General features: G+C 39.8%; 1 protein-coding gene across 1 annotated transcript; it reads right to left on the bottom strand.

Annotated features, from left to right (window-relative positions):
• Positions 1–574: 574 nt before the first annotated feature.
• On the bottom strand, positions 575–26,378 carry rps6ka4 (ribosomal protein S6 kinase, polypeptide 4). The gene is made up of 18 exons (XM_036579987.1): positions 25,248–26,378; positions 23,914–23,985; positions 21,848–21,915; positions 21,460–21,610; positions 18,221–18,336; positions 17,086–17,193; positions 15,245–15,325; positions 13,656–13,759; positions 12,919–13,069; positions 12,122–12,283; positions 11,530–11,655; positions 10,949–11,082; positions 10,632–10,725; positions 10,351–10,521; positions 7,860–8,057; positions 7,514–7,673; positions 6,910–7,070; positions 575–4,498 (listed from the first exon to the last, which is right to left on the bottom strand). Exons 1-18 carry the CDS (start codon positions 25,345–25,347, stop codon positions 4,283–4,285), a joined length of 2,373 nt encoding a protein of 790 aa, XP_036435880.1. The 5' UTR covers positions 25,348–26,378; the 3' UTR covers positions 575–4,282.
• Positions 26,379–26,460: the final 82 nt, after the last annotated feature.

Raw genomic sequence — 26,460 nt, forward strand, 5'->3', positions numbered from 1 at the left:
AAAAATCTAAATAAAAACTTAAAAAGGCTGCCTGTACTTTCATTTAGGATTAATACGATACAGGAAGAAGGTCACAATAAGGTAAATAAGGGAGCACAGAGGTCCTAGTAAGAGTAAAGTGTATTATATTTTACCTTCAGGATTTAACAGTGTTCTCAATGCAAAACAATGCATCTTATGTTGCCTCAGAACAGTGCACTTGATTTGAGTTTCATGATCATTTTCTTACAAAAAAAACAACCTTATTTGGCAGGAGGACAGAACATCGATTTCTCTTTATAAAAAATGAAAAACCACAATAATAATAATAATAATAATAGTTAAACATGCAATTGCAGAACTAAAATATAAAGGTACATTAAAAAAAAGACTAATGAAAGAAACAGACACAGAGTTCCCAGCTGGAGACACATGATAAAAATCACATCCATTACAACAAATAAAAGCTTTGTAATCAAAGCCATGGACATGTCCATTATTTCCACAAATACTACCTTGTTTTGGTGCAGTGTGCAAGACTCTTGTAGGAGCAAAGTATAGGACACTATAGGATGCTCCCACTGCAAAAAACACACACAAACAAACACATCAAATAAAGCAGGCAGGAAGCCATAGCCATTACTCCTAATAAAACAGTAATCCAAAAGAAGAATAAAAAGTAATAAATATCAAAGATATGAACTTTTTTAAAGCTGGAAACATCATCAGTTACAGCCTGTACTTGTGCGACATCAGGAACAAATAAGCAGTTTAATCAAGTAAAAAAAAAAAAATTAAAATATTAAAGTGTATTATCAGTGTGTTCATCACGCAAAAAACAGACACCAAAAACGTCCTTAATGCGCCAGTCTCCAAATCATTTGGTAACCCCACAATTTTTCATCACATTTAAAACATGTATTCTCAGAAGTTCAAAGCAAAGCACATCAACCAAATCCCTCAAGAGTAATTAAAACTCAATTTTATATGATTCCAACAACCAAGCTGCACTGAGAGACTGATTTCTCTGACTTGCCTTTGTCCAATTTCCAGCCATTTCTCATTCACATTCTCTGTGTGCAACACCAAAGCCAAAATGAATAATGTGGCTGCCTCCTCTGGCCCTGCCACAGCCTGCTAACGCTTCATCCAGCACGCTGCTTGCTTCCAAACCAAGTGCACTACACAAAGATACTACCACCTAAGATAATAACGTAAATGTCTGCCAAAGGATCATTTTGGCATTAAAAAATCAAGAATGGTGTATTTGACCACAGCACAGCGACCAGTTTCGTATTACAGCCTTGCCGCTCTTTCATGAGAGCATACTGTGGTTGATTACACAGTGCTGTAGAGGAGATTACGACGTCTTCATGTCTGCTCATTTTTTGCTATTATTGAATCTCTGTCTGCACACAGCAATCCTGCATGAGTCGAGGGATCAGGACACTCCAGTACATTCAGCTTAGATACAGAGAACTCAGCCTGAGAAACGTACCAGAAAAATAATTTCCACCCTCGCTCAGAGGGCCAAAGGGAGGATTAGGGATAAAAACAAAAAAGGGATGCACCGATACAGAATTTCTGGGCTGATAATGATGACTGATAATTAGCAACTAATGTGGCCTGTAAGCATAATCCATATTTTTTTTTTCTACAAATAAGTTGACACAATAATTCATATTTGAAGTACAGTGAGCATTTCACAGGTTAGGATGGTACATTGATTATATGTATGTACCCTTCACAAAGCTACATCAGATGTGAGCTATGGAGTTATTTTACATAGGCTTGTGCAGGTAACAAAATCCTCTTATTCGAGTAATCACATGGAATATAACAGCAGGTCAACCAAAACTCTGAATTTCTTTGTTTCTTTCTTTTACCTTTTTTTTTTTTAATTCCCACAAAGCATCTGTGTGGTGTCTGAAACCTAAAGGTCTGAGAATATCCTACAACATACATCGTAGCACAGCGGCTTTCTGTACAGCATGATATCTGCCTGTGGCGATGGCAAACAGTGCCCCGCCCTGCCTCCTGAGTGCACTTAACCAGTGCAGCTCAACAGTCACATTTTTAGAACAATCTCATCAAAGTTGAGTTAACATGTGGGAATACTAGTGTTTTGGTATGGTTTGCATTATGAAAATAAATCAATAAATCAGAAACTTTTTTTTTTTAACTGGCAGTAAATGAGTTTTATATTGGAGGGCCATGATTGGGGTACAGTGGTAACTCAGTTAACCTTTACCAAGCACAGGCTTAATTTTACATCATTTTTATATATTATTTCGCGGACATTCTTAGCCAGAAATACTAGCCATGTCATCTTAGGAGTCTAAGAGCGAGTAACAAAAAAAAAACTTATTCGATACTTATAACTATAGCAGTCCAGTTCCTGCCTGTATGGGGAATCAAACCTCCAATTTTCTGTATGTGCTATGGTGTTATCCACTATGCTATCCACAATATGTGCTAATTCATCAACTGATGATTGATGTAATTTGAATATCAGATCAAACCCAATACTGCAATTTTTACATTAATGGACGAATAATATATATCGGGCACCCCTTGGGAAAAAGAAAAGGGGGAAGTAAAAGACTGCCGTTGTCACTCTCACTCTGCTTCTCACAGTGCTGGATCACACACACCTCAGATGAGGAGTGCAAGTGTGCGTGTGCGAGCGTGTTGGAGCCCTTTGGAGATTCAAAGCACTGGTGTAGGTCTTAGAAACCTACTGCGCCATACAGTACATCACACTCCCCTGACAGTGGCCTGTAGAGTTCAACCACAGGCAGAACAGCCGCAGTATGGACAAAAGAGAAGAGCGTTAAAAAAAAGAAAAGGAAAAAAAAGGAAGCAGATTTGTTCAAGTACGGTTGTTAAAGGGGATCACCAAGCCTCTGTTTTGAGCCGAAATGCAGCTCATGGTTGCTCTACATGGGCAGTTAGTCAGAGCTCACACTGTTCCTAAAGCAGGAGGCCATAAAAGGTGCAATAAGTAGAATTTTCTCTATTTAAATTTAGTTAAAAGATCATTGTAGATCACCGATTCACAAACTAACCCATCACTATAGTTCCTGTTTTAATAAAAGGGCCACACAAGGCTCTTGTAAAATTCATAAAAATGCTACGAACGTGTTTGCGTAACGTTACAAATGCTACGGACTCGATCAACAGCACACAGAGACAACTGGAGCACACAACAGCTTGTAGTAACAACAACATCAATGCCAATGTCAATTACTCATGTATTCCCACCTAGTGCACCTTTACTTATACAGCCACAAGTCGATGACCTCCTGGTACAGTAGCACCAATCGAGCAACTGAGCGTGATTCAGAACCAGAGAAGTTAAACAGTTGATGACAGTTCCGTGCTGATTAACTGCCAAGTCTACGTTAGAGCATGTGATTCGGCCTTTAAAAAGAAATTGTTCAAAATAGCCTGTGCATAACATGCATATATCGGCATTCAACAAGTTTTAAGACAGTAACATTCACCAATTACTATTTTTTAAAAATTTATATGGATATGATTCATATAAAGCTGTGCTCAGCAGATGTTGGTCTGTACATTTAGAGAATCTTTTGTTTTTTTGTTTTTTTAAATATAGATATTCTAAAATGGTTCCCTTCTATTCCATATGGCTTTTCTGTCATGGCTTTTTCACCCCCCCGACACCTTCCTATTTTTCTTTTTGCCCCACTGAAAAATAACTAACCTTTCATGTCAATAAAAAAGAATATTAATGGAGTCTCTGTGTGCCATTACGCAAGGCAGCGTTTCAAAATTGCGTACATTCTTTCAAATAAGCTCAGGTTGTATCAAAATGTCCTCATAAACAAAGAAATACCTCGCGGACAGTGCCCACACCCACATGCAAAGAAAACATCACAGAGTCCACTGAAGATTGCAGATCACTCATCAAGCTCTGTGGTGAAATGGAAAGAAAGCATGTGTCAGAGTGACCTAACCTTTACCTGGCTCCAATAATCCAAGCACTGCCATTCGATCTTGTCACTGATGGCCCCTCCTCACACATAGATCCACATATAATGAGTGTTCGAGCCCTCTTGTGTTCAGTCAATTGACTTTGTTCATTGATCAGTCTGCTTCAGCCATCTTGAGCTTATATCCCTACAGGACTCCATGTAGAGCAGTAACCACTGCATATCCTCTTTTCAGTCTCTTTTTGTTTCAATACAAATCTAATGCTTTTCTTTGCTGACCTCTTCTTCCAAACAAGAAGGTCAACATCGTGTCGGAGGGTGCCCAGGGAGGGTTCTCAGCCACAGGGTCACAGTTTTGGGTCATTGTTAGGGGTGAAAGTCTGGCGACTCTGTGTCTTGGGGTGGGAAGCCAAGGAGGAAGAGGATGAGGATGAGGACGAGGATGAAGAACTGCGCCGTGTCTCCATGCCCGTGCTGGTCATTTTCAGCTTGCGGCGTTTGGCCAAAGGCGCATTGTCCACGCTTTTCAGGAAGAAGCCCTCCCGCTTGCCCCTGTTAAAGGCCTGATTGTGGCATGGATGTGTGAAAGGGATGCAAACATGAGGAGATAAAGAGACAACAAAAGAAGAAACGATTTATACTGCAGCAGTGTGACGAATAAGGTTTCACTTCCTGCGAACAAGTCCAGAGTGTACGCCTTGTAGTGTATCAGAGAACGTCTGACTAGAACAACTGATCTCAACCCACTAGCACTAGACACTGTCAGATCCAGATGGGGGCGGTTTCCTCTCTGTGCTTTTGCCAACACTATGTAGTTGTAGCAACGTATATCACCTCTGCTTAAGGCAGATAGCAGTGAGTCAGGTCTGTCTTATCATCACACCAGAACGCTAGAAGACTGTGGCCTCTCAGAAACACTGCCTAATGTTACATGTCCTGCTACTTGTCCTACATCAGTCTGTACAAGGCATAGAATGTAGATAACATTTAGCACTGTAATGTTGCCCAAAACTAGGATTAATCCATGTCTGAGAACGTGTCTTTGTAAAACACTCATTTAGTTTGCTTTGTACTATCCCTCAATTATACTATTCAAAAGAACACATGACAGGTTCTTCATGTTCTGCCGCATATCAACTGACAAAAGTTGGCTAATGAGTCATCCTGGATGGATTTGCAGCTGATGACTATCAGTGGGTGCATGACGTTATAAGCAAACAAACTGTGCTACAGATAAGAACAACAGTACAAAATGTTGCCATTTTAATGTTGTGGCTGCTACACTGTCATACTGGGAAAGACTTAACTGTTGCATAATTTTATTATGGATTCTAATACGATTCTAATGTAAGACTGCAAGGTATAGGACTGGATCTCCACATGCAAATAAAGCCTAAGTAAGAGTGGGAATTATTTGAGGCCAATATGCTAAACTATCATGGCAAGTCTACTAGCAACTGTTAAAGATTTATAATGTGTTAAGCACTGTCATTGCCAGTATTGCAATGTATTATTTCTGACTGCAAAAACTGGCTGACCAAAAGAAAATTTCTCTGTTTTATATAGGGGCGGCAATATGCTGATATTTCTCGCTATTATGAAAAATTAAAGGTGCAATAAGCGATTCGGGAGAAAGACTTGTTATTTGAACAGTAAAGCAAATACACCCCTCCCTTCAGTGTTCCTTCTGAAACTGTATTTAATTAATATTGCTTACTGTACCCAAGTTCATCCTGTTCATCATCAAGGTTAAAAACCTGACAAAAATGCTTGATTTGCAATAAACAAACCACCACTATTACAAATATATTTTATAATAGCAACAATAAGAAAAAACAATAATACTAATAATTTGTGCACATGGCAATCCAGTACAAAAGTGGATGTACGTATTTTACACGCACATTGGTATAAACAAATGCTACAACTGTTGCATTTTACATTTAAAGACATATTACACTGATTTTGTTTTATACTACTGACTACTGTTTTGTATTACTACTGAAGCCATCTCATACGCTGCAATAGACGTTTGGTTTATTTCACAATTTTTTCTAGTCATTATAATTTTAACACTAGAACATCTGCATGAATTAGAACATGCTTCATGTAAATGAGACACTGGTAGCCTGGCACTCGTTTTGGCGCACTGAAGCTGATTCACCATTTGCGCTCAAATCTCTGCTCGTTTACGTGGCTTACGAAAGTTTCATGAATCAGACACAGAGAAGTTTGGACACCACTAAAGGCAGTTGAATCTGTCCTCTGTCACAATGTGCTTTTCATCAGCACTTAAAGAACGCTCTTTATTGATGAATACGGCCAATATTTGACAATATGCTTTCTTCAGTACTTAAAGAACACTGAACAGCTGCATGTGTCATTATAAATAAGGGCATAGTTAGTCCTCTTTAGCAGGATTTAGTACAGTGCATGATGGGAAACAAATAAACAGAAATCAGTGTATTCACAGTTTTTGATAATATTTTTGAATGTTACACTACCAGTCTATTTAAAAATGTCTATTTAAAAATTTTAACTACAGAAAATAAACACTGTGAAAATGTCGGAGTATTGTGATATTTTTTTATTATATATTAGAACATTTTTTTCTTATCGCCCAGCCCTAGTTTTATCTAATAAAATGCTATTTTGTTAGTCTATCATTGGTACAGCAGTGGTGTTTGTGCCTAGACAGAAAACCAAACCTTCAATCTTCTACGTGCAAAGTCATGGTTTTATTCGCAATACTACCTAACCACCTTAGCACCATTTCGTGAACTAATAAAACATCTTTCCATCTGATTAGTCTACCAATGGGCTTACTACACAAAAATGATAAAATATCAATACTATTTTTCCACTCAAAGTACCCCAAAACCACGCTGTATCTATTTTTTCTCTCGGTTCTAGAGGTTTTCAATGAAGAACTGCTAGTAATAGTGAAAAGACTACGATTAAGCTGCTGGCTGACCTTGAAGGTGGCGTTTACGTAGGTGCGGACAGTGGGACCACTGGACTCCAGGACATCGGGGGTGCAGAGAGGAGTGGAGGAAACCCCACCGCCCTGCAGCCATGCATTCTCTTTCAGAGCAGACAACTTCAGTCGCCGCTCCGGGTCCACTGTTAACAGACCTGATAGAAAGAAATGGGAAAAGAGAGAGCAAAAGACAGAGCAAGAGATCAAACAATGCAATTAACAGAAACAGACGAGAGCTGTATCTGTTTCAGTAGTGGTTCTCATGTCTCCTCAGGGACCAACAGTTTTTTCAACATATTACTATTCCTCCTACACTTAAAGCTATTACTCCTAATAATAATGATTAGTTGATAAGCGTGGTCAGGTACTGGTGCTTAAATTCATCCTAGATGAATATGGCCTTAGAAACCTCTCACTGAGAATAATTTGCCACAGAACGTCAACATTTCCTCAGTGTTACCCAGTGAACAATTAAGATTAAAGAGACATGCAAACATTACAGACGAATAGAGTCAGCTTTAAATAAAAAAATAGGTGAGCAATACTGATTAAGTTCTGATTAAGATTGAGTAACACATGCACTGCTACCTCAACCTACCCCTCACTAGATCTTTGGCCTCTTCAGACACGCCTTTCCAAGCATCACCATCCAATGAGAAATCTCCTTCTTTGATCTTGTGCATGATGTCGGCAGCGTGGGATGAGGTCATTCCTTTTTTCTCACTTTGGAATGGGACTTGTCCAGAGAGAATGGTGTACTGAGAGAATAACAGACATTACCACTGACATAATCATTAAGCAAATTCTAATATGTAAAGATCACTGAGGGTAAATGTAAATTAATAAAAATCAAAGAAAAATAAGAAGCATACTGATGATCTCCCGAAGTGTAAATTCATGTTAACTAACTCGATCATTCCACACACATACACCCACACACTCACCAGGATGACTCCCAGGCTCCAGAGGTCACAAGCCTGATCATATCCGGAGCTGTGGAAGAGCTCAGGAGCGGCATACTGCAGTGTGAAGCATGGGGTCTGCAGAGGAGCACTACCACTGCCCGCAGGAAACAAACGTGCAAAGCCAAAATCGATCACCTTCAGCACCGAGTCCTCCGCCTCATCTGCAAACAGCACATTCTGAGGGAGAGAGAAAGAGAGCGCGCGAGAGAGAGAGAGATCGAGAGAGAGATCGAGAGAGAGAAAGAGAGCATGAGAAAGAGGTTGGAGATGATTTAGCACCACTGTGACATGACACATTCTCTCAAATAAGAAAAAATACTGATATGTGGAAAATACTTTTACATCTAACACATTCATGCATGTAGTGCAGTAACTGTACTACACAAATACAGCTGTAAAAAAAATTTGTGAAACTTTTGGAATTCTTATAAATTACCTGCATGAATGACAACCAAAATGTTATTTGACTCATCATTATAACTAATAATAATAATTTTTTGTCTGTCAATTTATGAGGTTTGTGTAGTTTAATGTACCAAAAAAACAGTTGTAATTCATTTTTACCTTTAACCCCTTTGAAATAAAAAGGTTATTTTTGTTACTGTGACTTAAGACTGATATATGTAAATGAGCTTTGTTCTGACTGGCTGCTATTTTGTCTCATTCAAAAAACAGTCGAGGCTGCAATGCTCATTGTAACTTCATTAGGAATGGAATGAGCTACACTGCTGTAGGCTAAAAAGACACATATACATCAATGTGTTTGTGAACTGTTTTTGCAGCTTAGTTTCCATTTATGGACTGTATGGACTGGAGAGTGATCGTTTTGAAACTTGTAAAAAAATGTCAATGTAGTATGTAAACAATATTTACATACTACATCAAACTCTTATTTCAAAAAGGTGAGGATCATTAGGTTTTAGGGCCCCTTAAACTTACTAACTATTGGAGCCTCCTTTACTGGCCGTAACAACAAATCACATACTTTCTGTAGATGCTTATCAGTCCTACACAGCTATTAGGACATACCATATTGTACTGCAGAATTTTCTGGCATGACTTGAAATTCATTGGTCCCTCATATGCAAACCATCTAAGCTCTGGGCTAGCAGCCTGGCCAAAACCATAATACTACCTCCACCATGCTTTACAGCTGAGAAAGGTTTTTGGTGTGGATATGCAATGTTTTGTTTTTACAAACATAATGTGCTGCGTACAGTACCTTATTGCTCCACACTATTCCAGTGCTGTGTACCAAAGGAGCAACTGTTTAAAGTTCAAGACTTTGCTGCTAAAACTAGATCAAGGAACAGACTGACATTCACTGAATGTGAATACCTCAAAAAGAGTGTTTCAAAAATAGTTGATTTCAACTATTTTTGTTACATTTTATTACTCAGACCTAAAAACTTCATCTCCGCATTTGCTTTCTGGTTTGCTTGAAGTCGTTGTCTTCCTGTACCACTTCTGGACCACGCTGTCATTACAATGCAATTCCTCCAAAGGAGTGTGTAATTCAACAACATGCAGCCTGACTGGCTGTTGTTCTGTCTTTATACTAATCCTGCATGCTGCGTGATAGGATGCAGGTGTTGTCTATTTTGGTGTAAATAAGAAAAAAATGCTGAAAGTTTAATACCTTAATCTTATTATTGTTATTAACGAAAAAATTATCATGATTGTTCAATCAAGATCTTTTTAATGGCCAACACCACAATCCACAACCACTCCATTGTGCATTAGAGAGAAATGCCATTTGCAAAAATACCAGCAGCTCTTACTGATTTAATCATAGAATGATTGAAGCTTGATAGCCATGGCCACGCCACTCAGATGTGAGGCACAATCCACAGTGCACATCAACACTCTTTGATGCAGCCAGACCATATCTGAACCAATTCTTGAGCTGTTGTACCTATACTGAACAATGAACAATGCTACTCTGATCTTTGGCTCAACCTGAACGGTGCACAGTGCCTTCCTCCTCTGCCAAACTCCTACATTTACATGCAAATCGAATGCAAATGCAGTGTTCCTTCCTGCAAAGAAAACAATTAGAATCTTGTTTGTGATGTAAAATGGATGTGTTTATTACTGCTACTGATTCATAATGATTCTCTTCATTGTTTTTGCAATGTTTCTGGACTGCTAATGAGGCTTATCCTTAAATACACGCCTATTTGGGTACTGACCTGTCCATCTCCTTAGGGGTGTAACCATCCAGTCATCCATCTCTCACTTCTCATTTCTTTATGTATGTATTCATCAATAAATCTATTTATCAAGCTTTAGCACCATCAATCTTCTCTTTCTTCTGTTCACTCATCATTGATTCCTTTTTCTTTGACTCTATTTTCACTATTAGCCTTGCCTCCATTTATCTACCTTTTTGCACATGTATCAAACCTTTACTGAAGTGACTGCTACCCTGACATCAGTTCATCCATCCTTCAATCATCTGCCTATCTACCTCTGGTTTGAGGTCTCGGTGTACAACTCCAGCCTCATGCATGAAGCTGACTGCTGACACCAGGCTCTTCATCAGCTGACTGGCCTCTCCTTCAGCAAACAGCTTCTTCCTCTTCAAGCGCTCCAATAGCTCACCTCCACGCAACATTTCCATCACTAGATATGTGTGGTACTGAGAGGGAGAAAATAAGGGAATTGAAAAAAATCAAGACAAACCCAGAACCCATTATTTGAAGAGGCTTTTCAGATAATGATCCGTGCGTGTTGTTGTGCATCTCGCACCTGATCGGTGTACACCTCGTGAAGAGTAACGATGTTTGGATGAGATTCGCACTGCCGAAGTGCTGCAATTTCTCGCTGAGTCATGGCCTCCATCCTACAGCAACACCACCACACATCATACCTTATTTACACACGGACAGACAGTACCTGGAGATTTTCTTTTATGCTTCGTCAGATAAAAAACATTCTAGCCAAAAGTAAGACCGGAACCAGCAAATGAAGCCTGCTGCTACAGTTCTAACTGGAGTATGCATTTTCATACTCTGAGTTGAGTCTGTCTGGTTTGCGACAGGGTCAGATAAAGTCACTGCGCACACCTGCGGCTGATGATTTTGACAGCATATTCTTGGCCGCTCTGCTTGTGCCGGCACTTCCTGCAGATGGAGAAACTGCCCTCACCCAGCGGCGGCCCTTGCAGACACAGCTCGTAATGCTGGAAGAACTGAGACTCCTGACAGACAGAGAGGGCAAAAGAGAGCAAGAAAGAGCGAGGGATTGCAAGGGATGCCAATCAGAAAACAAAATGTACAAAAGAAAGAATTACATGGTATAAAATGATGTGTACAGCTGCTGTTGGAACAAACCTTTTCAGGAGAAGAAGAAAAAAACATTATTAAATTATAACGAAAGTTCATGTAGAAAGATTTTTCCCCAAGCAATTTTGCACCATTTCTAATGGTCCATTCTGTGTGAAATTTTCAGACAATGTTAAAAGTAGCGAGTGTTTACAAATTATGTAAAGACAAGAAAACTGACATACAAGGTTTTGTTCTGACAGCAATGATAAACATGTTAAGGATTCAACAGACTGATAAATATATGGTTCTAATCATGTTAAACCATACATTTTTTTTTTCTTCAGCATAAAATGTATTCTTTGTACTGCACTGCATGATACCTTTAACATAGCGCTGCGTTGAACAGTGGCTGAACCAGGTCGTTCCACATTTACTGGAGCATCCAGAACATCTCCCATCACTGCGTTCTTATTGAACAAGATGGAGGGAGCCACGAATGAGTAGCCCTGCAGCCAGGAGAGAAGAGTAAAAAAAGAATAGAGGAGCTACATTTGCAGTGTAGGAAGTGTAAGAAAGCATGGGTTAAAGTGTAAGGGCTCAATCAATATGAAACTCATCATCATAATCATCATCTAAGCAGCTTATCCTCTTGGGCTGGGGGGGTGGGGTGCTGGAACCTATCCCAGCGCTCACTGAGCAGAAGGCAGGAAACACCCTGGACAAGTCACCAGTCCATCACAGGGCCTTTTGTGACCCATACTGTTTTTCAGGGGATAAAACTGTCCCACCAGCACAGAAAACAAGATACTTTGTTCTACTGGTCACATTCTGCAGTCTGATTTGTAAACAAAGTGCAAAAATCACTGTAAAACAGCCTCAAAAATTTCCTTCTGGTTCCTAAGGGTAGATTGATAGATTGATAGAAAACTCACAGAAAAATGGTAGTACGCAAGTGTGTGTGTGTTTGTGCACCTGGAAGAGGCGGTCCGTGCTAGGAGGCGTGCTGGCAGGAGAGTAGACCGGCTCCATGCCCGTGAACTCCTCTGCAAAGTTTCCCACATCTAGCTCATTACGGAGTTCTGGCTTGAATGGACTTGCTACCTTCTTTTGCTCCAGATCAGCCCAATTCAAACCCTGCAGCAAAAGTGAAACGCATTACAGCATACAGGTTTGGTCGGGTTCTGGTTTAAGTTTCACATTTGGGTGTATCATACTGTTCTTGCTTTAACAGAGTTTGGACTGCATGTACCTCTGCTTTAATTTTTATCCCTACTTTATTCTTCCTCCTTACTTTTATTAGACCTACCTTCAATTGAAGACAAACACTGATGAATACATTTGTTAAAGTGGAATTTAAACTTTCTCGATATCTTATAATTAGCTACTCATTTTTAAATTTTGTTTATCAATGATCTGATGACAGCTGTCGCTACACTACAGGCAAACTTAGCAGATGCCATCATTAGCAATATTGCAGGTGGGTTCAGGTCATGTTTGGACAGAATTTTGTCAGGCTATATTCTGGTTCAGACAAAGATTTCAGGCCTGCTTAAAGTGTGTGTGCAGGATTGCAAGATTAAGCTGAACATTCCAACCCAGTCATACTAGCACAACTCAAAACTCAAGGCATTCTTTTCAGCTTTTCTGGCACACAGAGAGAAGGTCAGACAGTGAGAGAGAGAGAGAGAGACAGGAGAAAGAGAGAGAGAGAAATAGAGGAGAGAGAGACAGAGAGCGAAGGATGTAAAGTGAGTGAATGAGAGATTTACCTTGAAGAAAGGGTGACTTTTAATGTCCTCAGCCCCCCGGGGCCCAGAGCCCAGCCTCTTGTGAGGGTCTTTCACCAGCAGCTTCCTGATGAGGTCCTGAGCCACTGGCCCAATCAGAGAAGGGAACGGAGGTTCACAGCGCAGAATACGCCTGAGAGAGTAGAAATAAGAGAAGAGAAGAGAGAGAGAGAAGAGAGGGGGGCAGATAAGAAAAACAGACACAGAAGGAAAAGAGAGAAAAAGATAAGTAGAACAAAAGGAAAATTGAGTGAACAAGGAACAGAGAAAGAGGGTGGGGGAGGCAGACAGACGGGAAAGACAGAGAGAGAGACAGAAAAAGGTAATAAGAGAGAAAGAGAGAGAGAGAGAGAGAGAGAGAGAGAGAGAGAGAGAGAGAGAGAGAGACAGGGAGAGATACTTCATCATTAAAGGACTCAACCGCTGTACAGCTAATTCAAGTGCTTCCTAAACTAATTCATTAGAGGCATTAAAGCATTATGGAGGGGAGATCATACAGAGCATGAGGGAGAATACAATAAGTGAACAGAGAAAACAAGGCTGGATGAATGTGTGTCTGTGTGTGTGCGAGTGTGTGAGAGATAGAGAGAGAGACATATTGTGTAAACATGTAAGTGTGTACTAACAGCGGGATGAGTGTGTGGGGGAGGAGAGAGAGAGTGGGTATGTGGAAGTGAGAGAAGAGAGAGTGCGTGTGTGTGTGTGTGAGTGTGACTCACTTTGACACCTCACTTTGGGAGTTCCTCTCGCCCTCCAATGTGAAAGGAGACGCTCCTGTCAACAGCTCAAACATGAGAATCCCTAAACTCCACCAGTCCACTGACTAAAGAGAGAGAGAATTATGAACACACCTAAACCTAAGTAATAAAAACTCTACCCATTGTACTCTTATGTTTCTTGAGCATGATGCCATATAATGATAATTTCCCTAAAGTTCTTTTAACACGAAATTCAGTGTCACATAAGCGCAAGGTATGTGAAGTATGAGCGACCACGCATCCAATCCACACAGCCTTCAACTCATCTCTGATGCGTAAACGTGTCAGGCGAGAATATCAGCTTTTTCCCCAATTTTCAATCTTAATCTGTTTTTAGTTTTAAAATCACACAAGTTTTTACTGCTGTTTGTGTCGGATAAAATCCTCATAATTACAGTAGCCTCTATACACAGGTAGGACAGAGCAGAGCTGCATGGTAACTACTACACCAACAAGATAACCACATTTTAGTAAATTATTATGTTAAACAAAGTTAAGAACACTAAAAAGAACACTAGAAATTGGGAGTGCATGATTTGAGTACATCTCTATAGAGTTTATGCTGCCCTTATTGACAAATAATGTGGGGGAAAAAATATATACACACACACACATTATTAATGCAGATTGGAAGAGCTCCTGTTTTGATGGACGTAAGTCTTATCACAGACAATAATATAGACAAAACTAGTTGAATTACAGCACTTACAACAAAAGCTAAAAGGCAGGTCACCAGATTATCTGTTCTTTTGCTAAATACAAGGAAACATGTCTTAATTACCAAATGAAGTAAGTGGCCATAATGTGAACACCAACTAATGTTAACAGGGGCCATATGCTACATTTGTCTTGTATTTTTTCCCTGAGGCTGACTTATCTGGGTTTTGTGTGGGTTTGTGTCATAATTCGTTTTTACATGACCTTTTTCCAACCTCTCCTTGTTGCTTAGAACTAATCAGGCTGTTTTTGTTACTGAGCTTTTAAGACTGCATTTCCACTGCTCCAGCACGTATATCTGCTTCCCTCTTCAGTTAACTGCACGTGGGTGTTACGAGAGTGTTCCTTGCAAAATCCAACTGAAATGTAGTCTGTCGATATCGATGTAAGTAATGCTACAGTAGTAGAGTTGTATGCATAATTGTACTAATGCTTTCCAAAACATTAATCAGTCATTTCAGCTTACTAACATCAAGATTCAAATTCTGTTTTCCGTGATATGGGCCCTTTAGCGTTAGTTCTTCCAGCCAAGATGTAACCAAGTTAGACTGACTACTTTAGCCCTTTGAGGGTCAGATTGCTGTCCAGGCATTGGAATATTTTTCTCTAGAACGTCCATTCCGAATGTAACTAGCCCAGGACTAGGCTTATTCCATGACTGTACAATAAAGATGAAGCAGATTATGCTGAAAAACAGTGGAGCGTTCTTTTAGCACTAAGGCAGCAATTTCATCTGCTGTGTTGTGTTACACTGATTTTATGAAATTCAACTTGACCTGCAGGGCCCACAAGCAGGTCAAATGGCCTATGAGCGAGCAAGAGCCTCCTCTTACCTTGCCGTGGCCAGCCTTCCCTCTGATGATCTCTGGAGCCATGTACTCGATTGTACCACAGAATGAGTACGTCCTCTCCTTCTGTAAACACAGAGGCGGATGAGTCAGGTCATCATGTGGGTATATACTCTGCTACTCAAAAGTTTGGGGACAGAGATTGTTCTTAATACAAATGAGTATGTTTTCTTTTTAAAAGAAAAGACTAGGGAGGGAGAAATTCCCTATTTATTTTCAGCATTCAATTACTTTTACAGTCCTCATAAGTGCATCCTGACATTTCCAACAAAATTCCTTCAGTCTCCTAGTGGATCTACACTGTTAAAATTAGATCCCCAATGCTTTTTCTTCAGCTTTAATGAACAAACCTTTCAAATGCTTCAAAAATTGTGTTTAATCGGTTTGGCATGGAAAGGAGGTGGTGACAGTTCTCATGCCCATGGGCAAAAATGTGTAAGAAATATATATGATTGATTTGTAGCATGAAACTGACTGCCCCAGTATACACTGACCGGTCACTACACCCACTTCTATTTACACTCTTTGTCCATTTTATCAGGTCCACTTAACCTAGAGATGCATTTTGTAATTCTACAATTACAGACTGTAAGGCATCTGTTTCTCTACATACCCTTTCACTCTGTTCTTCAATGGTCAGGACCCCCATAAGACCACCACAGAGCAAGTATTATTTGGGTGGTGGATTATTCTCAGCACTGCAGTGACACTGACATGGTGGTAGAATGTTAGGGTGTGTTGCGCTGTTAAGAGTGGATCAGACACAACATGAGTTTGTAAACACTGTGTCCACTCACTGTCCACTCTATTAGACACTCCTACCTTGTTGGTCCAACATGTAGACGTAAAGTCAGAGACAGTAGCTCATCTGTTGCCACAGAGTTTGTGCTGGTCATCCTCTAGTCCTTCATCATTGGTCACAGGACGCTGTTGGCTAGATATTTTTTCTTGGTGGACTACTGGTGGTCCAGAAGAGACACTCGGGTGCAAAAAAACTCCAGCAACACTGCTGTGTCTGATCCACTCGTATCAGCGCAACACACACTAACACACCACCACCACGTCAGTGTCACAGGACTGCTGAGAATGATTGACCACCCAAATATTACCTGCTCTCTGGTGGTCCAATGGGGGTCCTGATCAAAGAGGAAGAGGGTAAAAGGGGGCTAACAAACTATGCAAAGAAACAGATGGACTACTAATTACTTACCTGCATGACATCTAATAAGCCATTATTTTAGGACTTGTCAAATGTCAAGCAAGTCCATAATTATTTCAGGATGTCATTACAAATAAAAAAAAAATATTTACAATATTTGTGACAGTGCTCCCACTTTTATTTAACAATAAAAGTATTAACAAAATATTTAGGCTTTATTTATTTACTTTTGTACCAAACGAGGCACTTTAAAGACCAAAAAGCTGAGTGTTGCAAAATATACCGAGCTGTATTGTGATAAAACCTTAACAGGTATTTTTTCTTGCTTATTTAACAAGTAACTGTGAAAAAGACGGGTAATGAAGGTGTGCACAAGAAGCAGTTCTTGATGGTAGTAGGAAGGTCACACAAACTCTCACATTGTGCGCATGCACAAAACATCGGGCAGATGGACAATCTAACGCAATAGAAAGGGTACTGAAACAGTCTTATTTGGAAAAACATGCATGAACACTTGCACTAATAGAAAAACAAGGTCTTAAACCTCTGTAGATTGAATTACTAACATAAGCGCACACACGCACACAGAGAAGCGGTTCAGGCTCACACTCCTCTTTTGACCCCAGTGTTGCATATTAGCAGCTGCTGTCGACGCTGGGTCACTCACCTCCTCCTCCAAAAACTCCTTACTCAGCCCAAAGTCAGTGAGCACCACGTGGCCCTCGCTGTCCAGGAGGATGTTTTCCAGTTTAATGTCCCGGTACACGATGCCAAGCTGCACACAACAGGCCAAAAGAGCAGCTTGTGAAAACGACACTGCCACAGCTCAGAGGCACACGCACACACATTCAGCTTTAAACAGGCAGGTAATGTGATGATGAGGCAGAGCATACGAGACACGTTAACCCACTTCCAGTTAATATGCAGTGAGTCTTTAATTAACATCTTCGAATTACAGGCCTGTAAATGAAGCTTTCCTCTCCGCCAATACTCAGTCCCGAATTCTCAGACTTAATAAACTTGTCTCGTTAAATATGTCATCTACGATCGCAGCTGTGAATATTTACATTAACACCTGAAACCCTATGCTTATTATTCATTTATTAAACTGAGTTTTATTCAGTAACTATTTAACACCCCTAGTAACTACTATGTATTAGAGATCAATCGATATGTGAATTGTGAGCTGATTTCCTGTACATATCTGGGAGAATACATAAAAAACTGAAAATGTTAAAACTAGCACTATATCTACCTGGATTAGCACTACAGAGAAAAAAACATTATTTCTATATGTTACAAAGATACTGCAGTAAAAGGAATAAAATTCAGACTCTTTAACACAGTATATATGAAGTCTTTTAACACGGTCTTTTAATACAAAAGATTTTAATACAGTAACTCAGCATCATCTGAACACCTAAATAAATACATCAACAAATGCCAGTTTGAAATATCAGTCAAATCTAAATCTGCCAATGCATTTTTTCAAGCAATTATCTGCCGATACAGATATGATCCTGATGTCATTAAGCATCCCCGCTATTACTTGTTTAATAACTACTATCAATTACTCAACAAAAGCTATAAATATTCAGAAACTGCAATGAAACTAATATGCAAGTTACTGGGTTATGCAAGTGACGAACTGAAGTCTGGAACCTCACACATGCCTTTAGGGTTTAAGGGTATAGCTGCATTTTGACAAAGCAAAATGCTTGTTTTGTTATAGCCTGTTCCTGTTTAAATGCTAAGGGAATTGATTAGTGGAGCACAAAAGCCATTGATGCCGGAAGTCTCACCTTATGCAGATGCTCCAGAGCCAAGACAATCTCGCCAATGTAGATTCTCACCTCATCTTCTGAGAAGTGATCTCGCTGGTACAGGTGAGTAAACATCTCCCCTCCGCTCACATAGTCTACATAAACACACACACACACACACACACAAACACAAGACTGAGCTTCATCTGCTGATTTTTATAAGAATCAGGAAAAAGTGGTTTATTATACTAGAACTGAATTATTTTCAGCATTGAAATTGCTTATTTCAATTCTCTGCACATGTTCAGCTTTGATTTTTACCAGTTTGAGAAGCAGTGCGAGTAGTGGGCAATATGGCAAAATATCAAATCACAATACTAGACTTTTTTTTCATCGATGTGTTAATTAGGCTTTCACCATCAAACTTATATATAACATAAATCAAACTTGTATATATATAACATAAATTAACAATTTAATTTTCAATATTAAAAATCAGTACAAAACCTCAACCATCTCACACACAATAATCCCACCCTGCTCATCTGTACAACTGTAGCCAAGCAGTGCTTTTACAATAAAATAAAACTGATAAATAAAATAATACTGTCCATATATCACTCATGTCACTCCACTGCTGTGCTCCCTTCACTAGCTTCCTGTAGCTGCACGCATCAGAATTAAAACCCTAATGCTTGCCTACAAAGCCAAAAACTGACCAGCCCCTCCCTGCCTAATGGCAATGGTCAAAACTCGAACTGTCCCTCGAGCCCTTTGAGCTTCAAGTACAGCTCGGCTTCACCCAACATCATTCAAGATGCATGGAAGACAAGCATCAAGTCTCTCGCGGTCTTCAAACGCAGACTGAAGACATATCTCTTTTTACAGCACTTAAGCGAGCACTGAGTTAAGCATTTATTATAATGTGCTGTACTGCACTTATTAAAATGTATTGTATTGTGCTGTGCTTCATTCTGTTCCTTTTCTCTAGGTATCAAATGTAAATAATATATATATATATATATATATATATATATATAAAATGATAATTTGACACATGACAGATTAAATGCACTAGCAGCGCCACATTTAAAAAAAAAAACTGCTATCAAAAACTATGAGTACAATAATTTGTATTTAACATTTCACATACTGCACTGCACTAAATACATTTAAACAGGACTAAATATATTCACGTGCAGCCAGTGATCTTTAAATAGACATATTACAATAACAAAAAAAATCATCACAATGATGATGAAACTGTCATATTGCCCACCTCTAGGGGAACGTTTGCAAACACTTGCTTTTTTTCCATCAGTCCTGACTGAAAGGTGGCGCATGGGCATTTTTTACATACTTCTTGTGGCATGATTCTTGTGACAACTGTTACAAAACAGACTCCAGGCCAGCTGCGTGATACTGCCACTATACAAGGCTATTGTGCTTGCAGGACTTGACTGATTAGACTGCATTCACACTAACACCCATGATTCAGCTACTTAAACTCGTCATTAAGCTAAATGAATATTATATCTAAACTACATCAAATAAATAAATACCTTTCTTACAGCTAACTGTTTAAGCAGATTCTGATTAGAGTATAATAATGGGCAGAAAAGTCACTGCCTATTCCTTCAAACAAGGATGGCCTATAAATGTGTTACAGCAATGTGTACTGACAATAATTGTTTGGATCGTGCACAAAATCTCTTAGCTCTCCCTTATCACAGTGTTTCAAGAGTAACCATGCAACAAAAGCAAGACACAAGCCAGATTCTTCAGATTTCTCTGGTATAAAATATAACCTTCACTTCTGATCAAGTAATTCAAGCATTAAAGGACTAATTTGGTGGAAATCAGTTTTACCAAATTACCCCAAATGTAGCCAATCAGGCAAGATGTGTTTGGGGTTTGAAGCTTGCGCTTGCACTGGTTTCTGAGGCTTGCGCTTGCACTGGTTTCTGAGGCTACTGGACACATTTGGTGTTTCCCAGACTGGTCCCTCTCCACTCTCACTTTATTACAGAGTGTCACTCCATATGAAGGTACAACCGCAGTAGTGGAGGGCACTTCTAATTAAGAGAGAGGGTTTCAGTACATGGGTAAACTTTGGGATGGCCTTGCCACGCTCCAGCGGAAGCTGCCATCACCATGGTTATGGATAAACCCTTTGCTTTCTGAGGTGTATCATCATCATGTGTTGCGTTAACAGAACAGAAGAATGTATTTGCAATAGAATAAATTGAGCATTTTATTTTTAAATCAATGCTTGCATGTTAAATATTTCAGACACAAGTCATTTGAACTTTGGGAGAAAGCCAAATATGTAATGCTTTTGTTTTCTATTTTCACCACATACATTCTGTTAAAAGGCTTTGTGAAAAAATATAAGGGTGCACCAAAATTTCAGCCAGTGGATATTTTTGGTCAAAGATGGCTGAAAGCAAAAGATTAAAAAGGTCTACAATAAAGTATCAAAATCTAACACTTAACAAAAATTTTGAATGAAAATGAAAAATAGTGATTAAAAATGCTGTTTGTTTTCTTCGCTCTCCTGTGCTGCTCAGGTCCTAGCTGGGTACAATTATTGCTCAATTCCATTTTTTTGCTCAGACCTTTTAACCCTAGTTCAAAAGTTTCCCTAGTTTTAAGTTCACATTCTCGTTTGTAAGTGACTATTATCTGTCCTCAGTGTGAACACACCTCTGCTAGCCTAACAGCCACACTTTATCGAGAAACAAGTTGAAGTTATGTTGAATTCTGTATCAAAAATGTATCATATTACAATGCAAAAATGACAAATGACAATGTGTATTGCATTGTAAAATTTCGGGGGACTTTTTAGCCATGCTTACTTACTTTAACATGCTACCCATGCTAACTTACATCCATGGGCTAACAACATGCTTGATGTCCATTAGACAGTGTTGAGTGCATCATCGCCCCCTACTTCGCACTGTAAGGCGCTGGACTGCTTTAGAAATTGTAAATTCTTATAACGGTAGCTTCTAAAACTTATTTGGCTCCTACCCTAATGTTGCCTATGTTTCCACATTTGGCCCACAATTTCTCACAATTGTTCCCAGATGTTCTTGTGTTACAAGATCACATCTGGCCTCACAAGACACAGCTCTGGAAAAAAACAGATCTTTTTCACGGTAATGATGGTTTTGTGGTACTTCAGTGATGTAATGTGAACGTAGCCTAAGCACCCCTTTTATTACAAGCCAATAAATATAATAACCTGCATAAAACAGTTATTACAAGGCCCTTACCCAGAATGAGATGGAGTTTGGTCTGGGTTTGAAAGGCATAGTGCAGGGTAACCAGGAAAGGCGACTGCCGGATGTGCTCTAAAACCTGCCTCTCTGTCCGAGTATGTTCCGCTGTCTTCGCCCTCCGAACGATAGCGGCCTTCTTCAGAACCTGAGGGGGGGGGGCAGTGTTCAGTGAGTGTGCTGTTCCTTTTGTTATGTAATCATTGTTAAGGTTTCATCACCCTTCCGTTCAAGATGGCTTAACACAGATATTGCAACAAGTTTGTTGCAGAAAAGCAACAAGTCTCTGCATCTATTAGCAGAGAATCGTGTGACTCGTCTTCAGGATATTTACATGTCTTCTTTATCAAATACAGCATGTGAAAATGATGAAGAGTAAACAGACCTTCATGGCATAAAGCTTCCCTTCATCATGGCCACTGATCTTTCTGACCAGGAACACCTTTCCATAGGCTGGAAAAAATATATAGCAATTTCAGCAAGATGAATGGTAGAACTCATGAAACAATGTGAGATCTGAGTAAGTAACAGACTCAGAGCAGCCTGACACTGGTCAAGTTGTGCTTGATGATGTCTGCCTTCCTTTGAGATGATATCGAGAGAGAAGGTGAGAAAGAAATCAAGAATGATGATCACCCAGCTTGTTTGTCAAAACTGACAACCTTGCATGGAGAAGAACAAACACCCTGAGAACACCAACCCTTCTCTTGAGGTTCTTAATTTTTTATCTTCATTTCATGAGCCATCATCCCCAAACCTAAACTGACAGCTATAAGGCCTCGCCTTAAACTGGACATCATGTCAGGTCAGATAAGAGCTGGCAGCTGGCTTGGTCAAAAGCAAAAATTTTCACACCGAGCAAGGGCAGTGTCCATGACCCTTAGCCAGCCTCAACAAATCATACAGATTTAGCAAAGGTCAGCGTTTCACAGTTCCAGTCCCCGTGGCCCTGCACTGTCATTTTAGGACCTTACCTGCTCTAACAAACCTCAGACTGCTTAAAAACAAACCAGAACTGTGGACTGCAGGAACCTGCCAAGAGAAACACAGGCCTTGACAAATAATGCTCAGTAATAAGGGTTTGGCAGGAGCCAGCAGCTACATCTTATAAGATGTATAAAATATAATAAATAATAACATTTTGCTTTCAAGCTCCTATACCCCATCATTCACATTTTACTGCACTAAGTAGGCCTGTCAGAATTATTACATATTCACCTGATCACAATTATTTGAGCCAATCGCAATTATTTTCTACAGTTGTCAGTATTCACAATCAGTGTTTTCTACACAGGCGGTTCCACGCAGTACGCCAAAGTATACGAAAACCCAAGTATACTTTGACCATGCTAGCAAGCAGAGCATTGAGTTAGCTAGCTAACACCAGTATCTAGCAAAGTTGTTCTGGCTGAATTTGCTTTCTCTTAGTTCAAACGAATGCCTAGTTGCAGTTACAATACTGATTCGTCTAATATTTACTTAACAGAATTTTTAACAAGAAGCCGTGCAAGGTGGAGGCAAGACATAGCTCAGGTACCCTGATGTGTGCTAATTCACAGAGAAGCATTTTGTAGTTGTTAAGCAAGCTTAAACAGAAGAAATGGCTGTTAGTGAAGTGCATTACGGTAATTACAGCAGTCAATATTTGTTTACAAGATGTTCCTTGAGTCTACCTTGCACATTCATTTTCAACGTGTTTAACTCTTTTGCTAGCAATTATACATTCTTCTGTCAAATCATAAAGCACTTCAGTTCACTGTTGTTCAGTTATCTGTTTTTGTATATGCTCCAGTGTACGGTTCTACAGACATAAATTAAGCCTGCAAATAAAAAAAAGTTTGTGTTCTTAATATTTAATAGATGTAACGGACACACCTACATAGTCTTGTAAATATAAAATGTGCAAAAATATGTTTGTTTATTTGAGCTTGAGCTGTTTCTGTTGTCAGTTGGGAGCTACTAAGTATCGACAGCTAAGGAGTAAAATAGCCAACTGGCCAATTTGGCCATTTCAGGCTTGTACTTCAAAAACAGGCAATTTACCTGTAAGTCACAGCTATTTATTTGGCAATTAATCATCAGTTAATATCACATGATCGTGACGGGGCTATTGTTAATACTATTTGCACCAGCCTTATCTATTATAAAATAAACTGCAGAAATAACGTCAAGTTAAATCATTGTGAATTGAAATACTGGTAAATAATGCTGTGGAAAAGGAGATTTTGAAGTACAGAGGCACTACAGGAAGCATGTGCCTGTATTCTCTGAGGCCCAATTCAAATAGTTTTTATGATTTAGATCCACTTATTCTCAGACGACAGCCATTTCACAGTTCAAGAGAGGTGGCAGTTCAGAAGCTGTTAACTTTCTCAGCATGAAATGCCAGAATGACCTTGTTAGACAGAACAGAAGAAACAGACAAGCTGTAGACAGTCATGGACCTCTCACCTCCAGTGCCAAGCACTTTGAGAAGCTCGAAATTCTCCATGCCAACTTTCTCTGTGTATCCAGTGAGGTTTGCTGTGGAGAGCAGTGAACAACATGAGAGGCAGAAAAATAACATCTAGGGATGCACATTGATACTGAAATCACTTTAGCAGTGGCAGGTAATATCTTTTTAATTTCTATGGCTAAAATATCTGCATTTCAATCATGTTACTGCATTTGTAACCCTCCACAAATTGTTACATTTCTCTATAATGCTAATCCAAATGGATGTGATTCTAATTTCTACATTTTATAAATACTTATACTTTGGCTTCAGAATCAGCATAGGCGTATATGTACATGAGAAATGTCAGATATAGTCATCAGCCTAGCATTCCCCTATCAGTGCATCCCTACTAATATCTTTCTTTATCTCTAGTACACACACACAAGTTGCCATCTATGACGGTCAGCGTATCGTCATCAATGGTGTCAATGTCAGGTTCAGAGGATTCCATTACAAAGAACTGGAGGGTATGCTTCTAGGCTACTGAGGACAGTAAATATTAGACTACTGATCATTGCTTTGGTGATATCAAAGCACACACAGTAAAATCAATGTTAAAGGGCCCATATTATGGACTTTTGCATTCTTTTGTTTCTGAATGAGTTTTATGTAGCATGTGAACACTAACACTGTGAAAGTTTCAAAACATACCATTTGCTTCTGCTCATACAGTCCATATATGTAAACTAAGATGTAAATCGGCATGTTTTGAAGTCATTGTTTTTAATGTTATGAAAATCAACATATTTACATGTAGTTGCCAATTCAGTGCAGCAGGTCAGCCCCACCCATTCACGCTGAAGTTACAAGGAGTGTTTTAGCTCAGACTGCTTTTTGAATGAGTCACAACACAGGACAGCCAATCAGAACAGAGATCACTTGCATAGATCAGTCTTAATGGCTCAGTAACAAAAGCAGCCTTAGGAGAGGTTGTTAAATTGTCATGTAAAAATGAATTATGACTGTTTTTGGTTTATGAATCCAAACGTTATAAGTAGACGTTAGGGGAAAACTTTTAAAAGCAAGAAAAATGTAGGATATGGGCCCTTTACAGCTAGCTCAACACTGATTCAATCTTAAATAGAGAATGTACAGGACATACATAGCACGTTTAGACGACCAGTTCTTACTGATAAACAACTAAAATTAAATGTCATGAAGATTTTATCAGTACAATAAAGTTAAGGCCCGTCAGGAGCTGATGAAAGGGCGAACGGTAATACACAGAAAAACAGTGCAGTTTCACTGAGCCAAAACGAAGGCAAATGCCCTGAGCATCATCACCTACCATTCGTGATTTCATGTTTGACGGTGCAGACTTTCTTCCGAGCCTCCCTGTCCGAGTCCTCGCTACTACTACTACTGCTAGCACTACCGTCTCCAGGCATTTCTGCTGCTCGATTTCACCAAGTTTTCGCAAATACAGATGTTCGGACACGTTTCCCTCCCGCTTTCCCAAGCATCTATGTCCACAACACTTCTGCTCACGCAACCCAGCCTACAACTAACGTTACAGCCCGAACGGAGAGCATTCAAGTGGCAAACCGAACATTTCAAACCGCACCACAGCTGTGAGACGGGCATGAATGGGAGCTCTTTCGCTTTGTTTTGGTTTTTATTTTCCTACTTGATGGCAATCCCTTAGCTCACAAATCCCTTTGACATCCTGCTGTGGACTCTAATCTTCATAAGCGAGCCCTAATGTATGTGTTTTTGCTGCAGGAGTTAAGCGACCTAAATACATAATCGTCTGATAAATGGTCCTTTTTGACTGAATGCTAACGTGCGTCGTGAGTCTCTTTCAAAACAGCGACCTTCGCCTTTAGCAAACAGCCGCTTGATAACTCCTGTTATTCGGCTACAATGTCGGCTGAGCGGACTGCTATTTCCGTATCTCTTACTCTGTAGCTACCAGCTAAATGACATGCAACTGGTCTCCCAACAGCCGTGACCCGCAGCGGAGAGCATCTACCAGCGACCCCCTCTATCTCTTTCCGTCTCTCCGGGACTTTTAACGGACCAAGTTAGCTTTCGCTTTAGCACGGCCTTGCTGACAAAAAACGACTCCTCGCCGAGCAAGCGACTCTTCAGCGAGTTCATTAACCGGCCTGTATAATAAATAAATATGTCGTAGCCCTGCTAACGAGCTAACACGGTAACATTAAGCTAGCAAACTCGCTAGCTAGATCTCCACCTTGACAGTCAAATTAAAAGCTCCGTCTTGCAGGCCCTGAGTTAGCATGTCGCCACCGGCGCCGTGTTTCCCGTGCTCTTTTTTTTACGTGACTCACGCTGAAAATATGCGCCTGTTAAGGAGTGGGAATAAAATAAAACGATAAATGAGAAAAGTGGAGTTAAACTGAGGACTCCTTCAACTACGGAAGCCGGAGCGGGTCCGTTATGCCCGTACGGCGATGTCGGAAAGGCAGGCTTTAGAATGGGAGGGTGGCTGGACAGAAGGGAGAGAAGGGAGTAGGTGCCGTAGATAGTGAACAGATAGT

The sequence above is a fragment of the Colossoma macropomum genome, unplaced genomic scaffold (assembly GCF_904425465.1).
Source record: "Colossoma macropomum unplaced genomic scaffold, Colossoma_macropomum, whole genome shotgun sequence".
In the NCBI taxonomy this organism is placed as follows: Eukaryota; Metazoa; Chordata; class Actinopteri; order Characiformes; family Serrasalmidae; genus Colossoma; species Colossoma macropomum.

Coding starts and splice junctions, on each gene's coding strand:
- rps6ka4 (XM_036579987.1), bottom strand. CDS start 25,347: ATGCCTGGAGACGGTAGTGCTAGCAGTAGTAGTAGTAGCGAGGACTCG. Junction 13,070..13,655: donor TCCCAAAGTGAGGTGTCAAA/GTGAGTCACACT, acceptor CTACTCTCTCAG/GCGTATTCTGCGCTGTGAAC. Junction 10,726..10,948: donor GTCAAAATCATCAGCCGCAG/GTGTGCGCAGTG, acceptor GTGTTGCTGTAG/GATGGAGGCCATGACTCAGC.